Below are 13,874 nucleotides of genomic sequence, written 5' to 3'. Positions count from 1 at the left end.
CAAAGAGTAACATTTCTTATAAAAGTACAATTGGGTTTTTTCTTTTTCATTATGTTCTTGTTCTACATCTTTGTTCAAAAGAAAAAAAGAAAACTTGAATGGGTGGACTTTTGAGATTGTTGAGAGTTTTTTTTTTCTTTTGGTAACTTATGATGAATATTTATGATTAGGGGTTTTCATTTTTAAAGTTGTCCTTTGGTATTTTTAAAGTTATATTTTGTTAGAACATATGGAATCTATGGTAATGAGTGTTAAATTTTCACTAAAAATTAGATGGTATAATGAAAACTATTGAAGATAAATAATTAGGATGATTAAATTAGCAAATAACTCAACTTTACTTGTAAAGGAATTATTGTTTTTATTAAAGTTGTTAATTTCATATTATAGTTAATTATTAACATATTAGTTTGTTTACATATATTTTCAAAAAATTAGATAGATTTTACTTTAAAATTTGATATGATTCTAATAAGTAAATGATTGATTGCGAAATTATTTTTAAAATCTTACATCTACTAAAGATGAGATCACCTTATAAATTAGTTTCCTAAAATTGAATTAGACTTAAAAAATTCAATTTTTAATATATAATTCTTTCTAAAAGTGTATTAAAGTATAATTTCAGAAAACAAAGAAAAAATCAGAAAATCTTAAAGCATTTTGGGTTCAAAAAGCCCAACCAGGAACCTCCTATCCTCTGAAATACCATAAAAGCCTATCTTGCAGCCATGTCAGCACACACTATCCATAAGAAAAGAAACGAGTGGTTGTGCTGCAACTCCAACACTGATTTTGCAAATTATCAAACACTAATGAAATTAAGACAGAAAAAAAATTTAGAAACAGAAGAAAGATATCAATAACTTAAAGGCAGTTTCTGACACCAAAGAAAAAGGAAAGGAAGTTGATCCATATTCTGTCCCTGGTGGACTTGAGAGTCTTTCATTGGACAGTAAATTCCAAACACACCAATGGCTTCAACCTCTTCTGCTCTCACTGTATCCTCTTCTTCCACACTTTTTGATGGCAAGGCTCCAAGACACTCACCACCTCTTTCTCCACAATGTGTCAGCCTTCCCCTCCCCAATTTCCACTCTCAAAACCGTTCATGGAAGACCACTGCTTATAGTAAGTTAATCACTCTACACTGCACACTTGTGAATAGTATGTTAGAGATCCCACATTTTGGTTTGTAATTTAGCAACAGTAGATGGTATAAGTTGGAGATATGCCTCTTTTTATGATATAGTTTTTGAAGTTAAGTAGGAATTCAAATTCTAAGATTGTGTCAGAAATTATCTTAGTAGGTAACTACTGAAGGTAGATAACTTTTAAGGTTAAGTTCAGGATGGTACCAGAACTTGTTTTAGTGATGATTGCTTTTCAGATGGCAAGATTGCTCGAAATGTTATGGCAATGGCCACTGGAGAGGCACCGGCCGAAGCTTCCTCAACCGAGGTGCCAGAGATTGTCAAGACTCTTCAAGAAACCGTGAGAGTCTTTAGTTTCTTTAGTGTGTATTTTGAGTTGGAGTTTTTTCTGTCTTTCTGATTTGAATTGCCTGATGTTTGTTGCATATAGTGGGACAAAGTTGATGATAAGTATGCAGTGAGTTCACTGGTCCTGGTTGGTGTCATTGCATTGTGGGGCTCAATTGGATTGATCTCGGTAGGTTATGTAAAAGTTTGTTTTGGATTCTTTCATTGATTATCATTGCCTGTTATTTACAAATGGAAATTCTTTATGATCATGTGTTTGAGACTGTGCTAAGCAGTAACTGTATCACTTGTAACAGGCAATTGATAGGCTTCCCTTGATTCCTGGGGTTCTTGAGATTGTAGGCATTGGCTACACTGGGGTGAGTGATGTATACTTAGATTGCTGCTTTGGTTATACTGTTAATGCTTATGAGAATGAACTTATGGAAGAAAAAAGAACACTGATAAATTTATGTAACTTAAGTTAATCCTAACTCAGTGTCCTTTCTTGCTACATATTCCTTTCTAATGCCTTGGTTTCCACTATCTCATGGTTTAACAAATACAGTATAGCAAAAACGCATATTAGGACTTGTAAGCTGTAGTAGAAGATTCCATTTTCCATGAAAATCTGTTATTCATCTTCTCTGTTTTTCTTTGCAGTGGTTCGTATATAAGAACATAGTTTTCAAGCCAGACAGGTGAGAATAATTATTCTTGAATAGTTTCCTACAATTTGGTGCAGTGAATGATGGATAGAAGTTTTAAACCTGTTTAATGGAATTCCAGGGAAAATTTGATACAGAAAGTAAAAGAAACATACAATGAAATACTGGGGAGCAACTGAAAGAGGTAGCAAAATGCTAAGATGCTGTAGGCATGAAAGGATCATATCTTCAAGCTTCATGTTGAAGATTTCATCATGCTTCATTTTATGGCCATAAGCTTCTGACCATACTTTATCCCAAGCACTGTGTGTAAGAAAATAATTGTATCATTTTATATATCTTAATCCACTTTTAAGAAAGCTTCATTTCCTCAAGGATAACAAAAAGCAATTGAGTTCATCAAGCTGAATTCAATGACTTTGAAAGAGCTTTTTATGACCCTATTTGTTATCTATCTGCATGCAACTTGCTTGCATACAACCTATTTGATTTTATTACGGTTCATAATTTCATATTGTTAGCTGAGTTGGTATTCTCAATTAGCTTAACACTGACCTTCCCCTGTTTGATTCCTTCCATTTGCATTATGAAACATAAGGTGCAAAAAGATAATAGGTTTAGTAGTTGTTAAGCACAAATATTTTGACTTTAAGTAAACTGAGGAATCCTTGCAAACAATTGCAGTAGAAAAGTTGAAGAAAAAATATATATTCCATTACTCATTTAATTTCCAGTTTGATGAATCATGACTTTGATTGGATAATGAGTCATTTCACTGACTTTGAATGTGATTATTCAATTCCAATAACATGCTGAAATTTAACTTAGTTTATGCATTGGTTTGGTTGGAATTATATCTTCTCCATTTTTAAATCATTTATAAGAGCGACTGGTCGACAACCACTCCTATAATTTCTTAGGTTTGAGGTGTCAGTAGATTTCAAAAGATTTTTAATTTTTCTTTTTTATCTCTAATATATAATGTTAACAAATAGACTTTGAGTTAATATCAACTTATAAAATCACGTTTGTATTTGCATATATTTTAAAATTAGTTTTATTTTAGTAGATGAGACACTTTTTAACACATTTTCTTATATATATTTTGTGTGTTAGACTAAATATTAACGAGTAATATGATAATATGATAATAAATAAAATAATATATTCAATCAACATAAATTTTATTAGGATAAATTATAACCTACTATTATAAATTATAACCTACTATTATCATGCTGTATTAAAAAGTAAATTTAAAATAATTAAAATTAAACCAATTTATAAAATAATATTTGATTCAAGTATATACTTTAAATTAGAGTTATCACATATAAAAGTTACGAATTACTAAAATTTTCCATCTTGCAAAGCATTGAAAAGTCAATAGCGGACAGTTTTCTCCCTTTGAACAACAATGTCTTCTTTCATGCGATGTCATCAAATAAGTGTCGCAATCAGCGTAGAAAAAAAAAACAGCAATTTTCAAACCAGAATTATAATGATTCCACCATTACTGTTTTTTGTCGTTATTGATAAATTAAAGGTAATAAATTGCCAGGTCCAAGGTAAACTATGAGAAGACCTCAACAGTGAGGCATGGAAGTTCCAACATCTTACACTAATTCTTTGGAGAAGGAAGCAAAACATAAAAGAAATTACAAACACAAATTTTCAATATTTTTTTATTTTATATATTGATTTCTTTTTCAGTGTATCACTAGCCTCGCGTTTGATACGTTTTTCCACAATTATAATATATTAAATTTAAATTAATATTATTTCAATTTATTTTATTACAATTTTTTCATTAATTTGTTTATATATTGATCATATAAATTAAATTGCATAAAAATTTAATTAGTAATTTTTAATTCTGCTCTCTCGTGAAAAAAAAAAGAGTGTAAAATTGGGAACTTTTCAAATAGTTACTAAAATGGTAGGACGTTTGTAGTAATTTTCTTTAGTTTGAAAGTAAAATATATAAACTAAATTAATATTTAGTTTAAAAAATATTCCATTCCTCTTAACATATTGCAATTTAGTCTTAAAATTAAATTATTTGCTCTTCATTAAACTTGTGCATTTATTATAAAAATTATCGATTTTATTAGATTTAATTAGTAATTATATATATATATATATATATATATATATATATATTAATAAAGTTTAATATTTATTAAATAAGTTTAATTTTTTTTTATGTTAAATTGATATAAAAATAATTTAAAAGTGTTACATGTCAAAATATAACTTATTTTAAAGATTTTGATATGTGTCAAAATAAGATATTAAGATAAAATTACACTAAATAATTCAATTTAAAAGAATGTATAATAGGAAAGTGAATCATAAATCTAAATAAAATTATTAAATTACTAATTAAGCCATTATAATAAAATTGTTCTAAAAATTAAGATATTTATTATGGGAAGAAACTATATATTTTATATTCAAGAGAGAAAACTGTAAATTTTTTTTCTAAATCCAATAGATAGAGATACATTAGTAAAAAAAGAAAATCATAACTTAAAAATTTTGAGTCGGGAAAGAAAGATCTCAATTTTATATACAAGTTACGTAGACTAGTTTTGTTTTTTTTTTTTTAATATTACCTCCATAAATTAATCTCCTTAAAGATTACCATTCTAATTGTCTAAATCGAGGAAAAGTCACAAAAACTTGTAATAAAAAAGATCCTCACCAATAATGATGTGGGAAATAGAGTACAACCATGATATTATTTATAAATTGCAACAAGCATAATGTGGGTAAAAGATGGTTTATTCAGGATAATGATATTTTAACAATTTTTTTATAATAGGACACGTGTCATCATTTTATTGTGTGAATTTATTCTATAAAAACATTTGAAACGGACCAATCACAAACTGTCACGTATGCGTTGTCAAAAAGTTGTAAACAGAGTGATTAAAAAGACACTTTTTACTACTTGAAAAACTCCATAATCCAGAAGCCAGAGACAAAGCAGACGAATCTGATGCCAGTGAATCCAGAAGATAATGCCAATTCCATGAACTCATTTTGTGTTCTCTCTTTGCCTCCTGGATTTTGAGCCATCATCAATAGGTCAGCTTGAAAACCATTCCTCGCAGTAACTGTACTATCCGGCAAAGCAGGAACAATCGTATCCACAACAATCACTTTTCCATCACTGGGAATAGCTTTGTAGCAGTTCTTCAGCAACTTCACACACTCTTCATCACCCCAATCATGAAGTATCCACTGAAAATACACTACACACGTTAAACCATATTCATCTACTTACAATAAATTTATTTACTTTTATACCTTAAGAATAAAATATATAGAATATGTTCAACACTCCAACAATAATAAACTTTCCACTGTCATACCTATACCTGTACTTTTATTGTTTTTCATAACCATGTTGGTAGCGGTAATAGTTTTCTTTTGACTATTATTTGCATGTTTTCTAAATACTATAACAAGTGGGACAAAATTGTTTTTTTTGTTTTTTTGGACAGATTGAAATTCTTAAATAACTAGATTCCTGAAAATCTTGAATTCACCTTCATAAAAATGGCGTCTCCATTAGGAACACTCTCAAACATATCTCCTGCAACATGTTCCACACCTGCAACATTAAAATAAGATTAAACAGTTCACAGTTCAACTACATAATAAAAAACAGTCACGTTTTGCATGTCTTAGTTTTTTTTATAACAATTTGCTGGATGGGTAGAACATATACCAGGGTAGGTAGGGGCATGTTGTATGACGTGTGGCAAGTCAAAATTAACACCTTGAACATTGGGATATTTAGAAGTGATTAGTTTTAGATTGATCCCAAGACTACCACCAACATCCACAAGCCTGTTAATGTTCTTGAAACCATCGTAGAGCTCAAGAATCCTGTTTGTGATTATGGTGGTAATGTTGAACATAGCTTTGTTGAAAACATCATTGTACGTAGGATCCACAGCTTGATACTCAAACGGGTTCATCCCATAAACCCTGTTGAATGCTATTCCACCTTCCGCGATGGCTCCTTTCAGTTCAGTCCTATATGTTTTATCATTATCAGAAACAAAGTCAAAAACAACCACGCCACATGTCTTACGTCAAATTTAAATATTCTACCACCACTGCGAGTATAATGACATGTGACGTGGACTACAACTGTAGAATAAAAGTTTTTAGCTACCTCTTCAAAACAAAAAGTTGTCTATTTGAAATTTCTATAGAAAATAAAATAATGACAGTGAAGGAAACCTAATTTCTTTTGTAAACTTTTCAAATAGAAAAACGTAAATAGAAGTTTTATTTAGTTAAGTATCTCTTGACATGTTCTATAGAAGTTTATGGCTATTAATAATTGGTTGATACATCCTGTCTTTGAATGCATAGCTGGTAAGATGATTCGCAAATAAAGACTCATTAAAAAAATAGTACATAATATACGTAATGATAATGTAACAACTTTTATATTATTATCTTACAATATATTTGTTGTAGATAAAAAAAATATTTATATTAAAAATAGCCTCTCCTCAAAAGATATATCTACTATGGTTTTAATGATATGATTTTTCTACCTGGATAACAAATAGAAATCAAACTCTAATATAACTAATGGTACGAAGTTTAGTTGGAAGACTGAAATAAAATATTAGAGACGTGGAAAAATTGATATGATATATGATTTTTTAGAAACAAATTATTCTCATCGCTATATATAATTTAAAGAAAAATGTATTTTTGACAATTTTTTTATAACTGTTTATGTGAAGATGAAGAATATACAAGACACTATCTTCAAAATGAAAAGATTAAAAGTAATTATTATTCGGAAAATGAAAAGAATTAAAAACTGACCAGCTATCCAAGAAGACCTTGCCAAGAATCAAGTCTAAGGAAGGTCCAAATGAAACACCATCAGAATCAGAAACAAAGTACTTGGATGCATAGGTGAGGCTATAGAGCCTCTTGCCAGAATTGTGGCCTTCTTCACCAAGACATGAAGATAGCATAGAGTGACTGGCTAACAGCCTCAGAATCCGATCCACCATAGTTGGTGCTTGTGGGTTCTTTATGCCAACTTTTTCTGTAATCTCTTCTGCTGAGAGCTTGGCACCTTCACCTGCTTTGGCTATGATGTCAAAGATACCGAGCTCATTCGCTGTCTTAACCGAAAGAGGGAACGCCATACTAGACACCATGTTCAGGGCAAAGAGGAGGCCATCTTGCTCTTCTTCAACGTGCTTAAGTTGAATGGCATCACCGTTATTGGTTTCCTCTGATGGAGCCATGATGATGTTATCTGATGCAATGAACTAAAGAAACCTATATATATATATATATATATAGAGAGAGAGAGAGAGGGAGAGGAGCTAATGAACTTTTACGTTGATCAGTAAAAGTGGAGTCTTTTTTGTGCTTTGAATTGAAGTAGGTATGCTTCCGGGTGATAAAATGGACCACCTTAGTCTCGTTTTGTTCTTTCCGCCATTGATGTATAAAAAATGGATCGTTGAAAATCTTGATCTTGTTTGTTAATGGGCAAGGTAGCGGGTTAACAAATAATATTGCCAAATATTTTATTATATAAATATTTTTAAGTTTTTGATTGATTAATTGATTTCTCTAATTGGATAAATTAAAATAATTAATATTTAACATATTAAATTATTCTATTCTAATTAATAATGAAAAATTATTTTGTAAGTATTATTAATTTAAATTATATTATTAGTATTGTATCTTTATTTTTCTTAAAATAATATAATATACAAAAGTTAATATTTTGAATTGTGTTTTAAAATGCAGGTAAATTCTTTTCAATCCATTTTGAGAGGCTAGTTTGACAGTTAGACAGGATAGATGATAATTAATTGTATATTTAACTATAATTTCTTTTAAATTTTTAATTGATTAATTAATTTTTTTAACTGGATAAATTAAAATAATTAATATTTTAACATATTAAACTATTCTATTGTAATTAATAACGAACATTATTTTATACATATTAATAATTTAAATAACAGTATTATAACATACTTTATTCTTCTTGCATTTTTCTTGGAGTAATATTATATACAAAACTTAATCTTTTGAATTGAGCTTTATTTTATTTTTAATAAAAATGCAAGTTAATTTTTCTATGTCATCTTTGACATGTTAGTTTGACGAGTTATTTAGATATGTGATATCATTGATTTTATTTTATTTATTTTTATATATTATATTAGTATTTTTATTATTACTTTTTATATAATTAAAGTTTTTATTTAATAAATTAGAAAATATAAATATTTGATTCTTATTTATTGTGAAAATATTATACATATGAGTACAAATCGTAAAAGTTTGAATAATATTTGAACAAAAAAAATTACAAAAATCAAATAATAAAAAGCACTTAAGATTGAATATCTCAATAAAATCAGTTATCAAATGATTTAATTAAGTTAAATATAAATTTTAGGTTCAGTCAAATTCAAGTAAACTTGTCCAAATCCTATAAATAAGAGACTTGATAGAGTTAGAGAGACATATCTTGAAGAATAGGAAATTAACTTTAAGATAAATACGACATATTTTTTTTTTAATTATTTAAAATGTTTAGGAGTAATCACTAAAAAAAATGACCAAAATCCGTATATAACGTCTAAAATTCATATATAAAATGGTATTGCATATGAATTATATACAGACAAAAGTCTGTATGAAAAAGGGGTGTAGCTAATTTACATACGAAAAAATCTTTATGTAATTAGGTACGAAAAAATTTGTATGTAATTACATATAGATAAATACGTAGGTAACTTTATGATTTTATAAAAAATAGTAAATAACCTCATTTACATTTAATAATTAGAAATTTTATATATTTGATAAGTGTCAAATACAATTGCCATATTAATAAAAAATAGTATTAAATTATCAAATAATAAGAATTGATTATCTTTTACTGTTGATGCATTACATGAATCAATTATTAATTACTTAAAAAATGAAAAAGAATAAACATTAGTAATGTTTGGCTTGCATTCTATTGTAGTACTGGAATCAATTGTTTTCTTTATCATTTGTGAGTTTATAAAAGCATGACAATGAAATCCACCGTATAAATTTTAATCAAATTGAGCTTGAATGGACATTGTCTATACACCATTTAGGATACTAAATTTACAAAGGATAATGATATTTAGACAATATTTTTTTGACAACATTTGAACATTGATTACGTGTCAATCTGTGATTGGTCAAAAATTACTCCACAATATTTACAAAACAGGTATTCGAACATCTCTACAATAATAAATAAAGATTACATAGTGGCATCAATCCCAAAACTGATTGCCAATTTTAAGAAAAAGAAAGGATAAGACTAAACCAACTGGTCCAAATGAATCAGAGAGAACAATTATATATGACCAAATTATAACACCTAGGAAATGTTTAGGAAATGTTTAAGTTAAACTTGGAACATTTACCAAACAGTATTTAAAAAATGTAACTGATATTTCTACCTAGTATGAATAAAATGGTTATTGCTAATCTAGATACAAATGCAAATTTGACCTGAGAAATCTGCATCTCCCCTTCATCCATTACAATTAAAATAGATATTATAAACTAATAGATAATCACAAATGCTTATGAAAAACCATCGTTTGAAAAAACTGAAGTTAGTACATTTAGTTCATTTTTCCTAATAGATTAAGAACGCTTTTGACCCTAAATAACTCTTTAAAGTTGCCATATATGTTATCTTGGAAAATAAATCTAAAATGCATTAGGTTTTTCATTATTAGATATCTATAATATATAACTAACACCTCTTAAATCCTTTTCACATAAATCTTGAATTCACAGCGGAATATTGTTGTAGTGTTGAACATAACTTTGTTTAAGCCATCATTGAACGTCGGATCCACAGCGGAATACTCAAATATGTTCATCCCATAAACCCTGTTGAATGCTAAGCCTCCTTCCGCGATGGCTCCTTTCAGTTCTGTCCTATGTTTTATTATTCAACGCAAACATGTCTTGATTATGAAAACATGAAGATAACATGGTGTGACTGGCCAACAGCCTCAGAATCCGATCCACCATAGTCGGTCTTTTTTTGTAATCTCTTCTGCGCAGATGATGTCAAAGATACCGAGCTCATTCGCTGTCTTAACCGCAAGAGGGAACGTCACACTAGACACCATGTTCAGGGCAAAGAGGAGACCATCTTGCTCTTCTTCAACGTGTTGAAGTTGCTTGGCTTCACCGTTATCGGTTTCCTTTGCTGGAGCCAACAATGATGTTATCTGATAGAATGTAGTATGAATTGAAGTAGGTATGTATACGGGGTATATGTACAATTCACCTTTTTTTCTAACTTGTAAATGTTACGATGACAAAACGGCTTGGTGAACCTGTAATCCCCAAACTATCATTCATTAAAATTATAATTAAAATGCCTTTGCTCCTTATGTTTTTATTTTTTTTTAAAAATCAAATCAAAATCAAAATTGACTAACCATATGCAAATCAAAATCAAACCAACAACTAATTTATAAACAAAATGCTATGTACATTGAAAATGAAAAATCAAACTAACCTTGTATATTTGAGGGTGGTATTAATGTTGGAGTACAAAAATTGCTGTCGATCAGGAAAAAAAAAACACTTGTCGTTGCTGAAAATAACGTCCCATGCATGAAAATAATTAGTCAAAGGAGAAAAATCATATCTCAACAATCCAATGAACGTACATTTATGTTATGTTAAAGGACGTTTATTTCTTCAACTTTTAAGAAGCTGAAGCTCAACAAGAATCAGCCTCATATTGGAAAAGTATGGGCTACAAAATCTCTGACTTCGAATTGGGTTAAGAGGTCGACGAGGCTAACTAGTTGACATTTATTTTCTTAGTTTTTAATAAAAGTGGAGCTCGACAAGAGATTCACCTCATATTATAACAATGGGCTACAAAATCCAACTTCGAGCCGACCTATGATGTTGGTCAGACTCAATGGTTGACATCTATTTCTTCAATTTTTTACAAAGATGGAGCTTAGCAGGAGCTCGACCTCATATCAGACGAGTACGCCCTCCATGATCAGGTGAGTCAGGTAGAAGGTCATTGACGGATCGCCAGATGAATCATGAGAGGCGGGGAGAGTTAGAAGTGCTCATTGTGACCATGGATCGTGAAAGAGGGCAAAAGAGAAATGTTCTGTGTTGACCATGGTGTACTTGAGATGACAAGACCATAAGACTTCCGCAAGGAGGAAGGAGACCATAGTCCTTTGTTTGAGGATGTTGGAGTGCAAACAAAGTCCCATATCGAGTAGAAGAAGGGTTGGTCAAGGGTTTATATACACATAGATTCCTCCAATGGTAAGAGGCCTTTTGTAGTGGTACCAAAAGCAAAATCGTGAGGGCTTGATCCAAAGCGAACAATATCTTACCATGTTGGACTCTACTCTGTGACCAACATCTATTTCTTCAGTTTTTTACAAAGGTAAAGCTCGACAAGACATCACCTTCAAACTAGGTTATGACGTCAATTGGACTCTATGGTCGATTAATTCACCATTTTATTTACAACATTATCATTAGTCATTTTTTATGTTGGTGAATGATTAGTCCGACATTAAACATGCGACGTTGAAACCCAGGTTTGAACTAATGTGAGTGTTCTAAAATGTATTTTTGGATCTAGAAATATTTTTCGGAACACTTAATTTAGAATGTATAAAGAAAGATATTTTGGATTAGATGTTCTAAAAGTTATTTTCAAATTGAAAAATATATTTTAGAACATTATATAAGTATTTGAAAATATCTTTTGTGACCTAGAATTGAGACAAAATATCTAATGAAGCTTGCATTTCTTATTGGTTGTTTTAAATACTAATTTAAAGCATATTTGTTTGTTAAAGGCTCAAGGGATTCACTCTTAATAAAGAAACATGGGCTCATTTTACTAAAAAATTAGAATTTGAAATTTGTTGACTTTGACATTGGAATGGATAGGAGTTGAGCAATTAAGTAAATGAGAGTGAGATTTGATGAAATCTAACTCCGAGAATAACATTCCATATCATCTTTAATATTTTTGAAATCTTAACTATTCCTTAAACTTCCCAAAGCATTTTAATTATTTTAAAATAGTTTTAATTTCCTACACCATAACATAAATTATGACAATATTCTTTAATCTAAATTAGTTATTGTACTGTAGGGCCGACTGTGTACAGTAAGGCCGGTTGCGCATCATATAGTCAGACGGTCCTGGAAGATGGAAAGATGCTACATGGCCTAAGATGGCAGGCCCCACGATATTGACATATATGATAGGACGGATATTAAGGTCCAGAACCGCCTATTTCGAAAATTAACCCATTAGACAAATTAAGGTAAGTACTCATTAAAGGTAATGGGTCAAGATTAGGCCGAAATTAAGGTATTATTAATCTCAAGTTCATCTCAAAAATTATAAATAAAGGTCAAAGGTAAGAGGTAGGTGATCGTATTTACTGTACATTTAATACTATTGCTTTTACTCCCGTATGGATCATTTGTTAACTTAAGCATCGAAGAACCTTTAACAAGTATCTTTCCAGATAGTTGGAATGAAGACGAAGACGGAAGGAAAACACAACTACCCAAATAACTTTGGAGAGAAAATTATTGAAATAGTTACTTCACCCTGTATATTATCAGTTCTATATTAGATATTTGGTTGGGCTTCTATATTGAACAATGTTAGTATATTGCTTCCTTGACTCTCACAATTTCTAACTGAACCCCATTAAAGGAAAAAGGCTGAACTACCTTTTATCATTTTACTACACCACTGCACTCATTGCTTCTTCCACGATCGCCGCCGCTGCAAAAGAAGAAGAAAGAGAAGAAAGAGAGTGTGAAAAATAAGTTCTGTCCCAAACATATTTCATGTGTTGTTTTTGGGAAAAGAATTCCATGTGCGGTGTAAAAGAAAAATGTTCCAAAAGACATTATATGTATTGGTTTTGAATATCTTACTTCAGAAGGTTTAATTCAGAATGTATTTCACGGGTTCTAAAAATTGTTTCAAAAATCTTATTTCAAAAGTTCTGAAAAACTTATTCTAGAAATTTTTTGGAATATACAATTCAGAAGTCACTTTTACAGAGAGTAAAATTGTCATTTTGGAAAATTGGAGTTACACAAAAGAAGGTTATGATGGTGCAGAAAGTAAAAGTCAACTAGTTATTCCCGAAAGAAATTTATCAGATCTGTGTATAATATCTTTAATTATTATAAAATAATTAAAAAGTTTATACTGTTAAAATAAAAGGAAGTTATTCAAGAATAAAATAAAGATTACAGGATGGAAGAGCATCAATTTAATAAAAACTATTTAAGTTCTATGATAGAAATTGTCAATTATTTCAACATATAACTCAATTCATAATTAAACTTTAACTTTTCAAAATTAATCAACCAAACGATGATAATGCTGATCAAGTCACATGGGTCGGTCCGTTAGTATATTTAGCATTATGTTATTGTAATGAAAAAGTAATAATAATAGTTTTGAAGTCAAGGCAAAATAATAATTAATTACTGTAATTTTTAGTAACTTAAACAATAATTTTTATTTTATGTTTCTAATTCATTAAAAATTTGATTTTAACATATTTATTTCAGATAATTATTAATCTTATGTATATTTAACTCATTTTAATTT

General features: G+C 29.5%; 2 protein-coding genes across 3 annotated transcripts; one reads left to right on the top strand and one right to left on the bottom strand.

Annotated features, from left to right (window-relative positions):
- The first annotated feature begins 827 nt into the window (after positions 1-827).
- Positions 828-2,674, top strand: LOC106778165 (protein CURVATURE THYLAKOID 1B, chloroplastic). The gene is made up of 6 exons (XM_014666093.2): positions 828-1,131; positions 1,391-1,494; positions 1,585-1,671; positions 1,799-1,861; positions 2,145-2,182; positions 2,271-2,674. The coding sequence occupies exons 1-6, from the start codon at positions 975-977 to the stop codon at positions 2,326-2,328; spliced, it is 507 nt and encodes a 168-aa protein (XP_014521579.1). The 5' UTR covers positions 828-974; the 3' UTR covers positions 2,329-2,674.
- Positions 2,675-4,593: 1,919 nt separating this feature from the next.
- LOC106778175 (anthranilate N-methyltransferase) lies at positions 4,594-7,547 on the bottom strand. 2 transcript variants are annotated; one of them, XM_022776075.1, is made up of 5 exons: positions 7,013-7,547; positions 5,889-6,199; positions 5,707-5,771; positions 5,102-5,398; positions 4,594-4,937 (listed from the first exon to the last, which is right to left on the bottom strand). In XM_022776075.1, the coding sequence occupies exons 1-4, from the start codon at positions 7,444-7,446 to the stop codon at positions 5,102-5,104; spliced, it is 1,107 nt and encodes a 368-aa protein (XP_022631796.1). In that variant the 5' UTR covers positions 7,447-7,547; the 3' UTR covers positions 4,594-4,937. The 2 variants fall into 2 exon arrangements, with proteins under 2 accessions (XP_022631796.1, XP_014521589.1); XM_014666103.2 differs by lacking the exon at positions 4,594-4,937 and having other exon boundaries at positions 4,980-5,398; positions 7,013-7,546.
- Positions 7,548-13,874: the final 6,327 nt, after the last annotated feature.

This window comes from Vigna radiata, unplaced genomic scaffold, assembly GCF_000741045.1.
Source record: "Vigna radiata var. radiata cultivar VC1973A unplaced genomic scaffold, Vradiata_ver6 scaffold_215, whole genome shotgun sequence".
Taxonomy (NCBI): Eukaryota; Viridiplantae; Streptophyta; class Magnoliopsida; order Fabales; family Fabaceae; genus Vigna; species Vigna radiata.
This window is presented reverse-complemented; position numbering and strand designations above follow the sequence as displayed.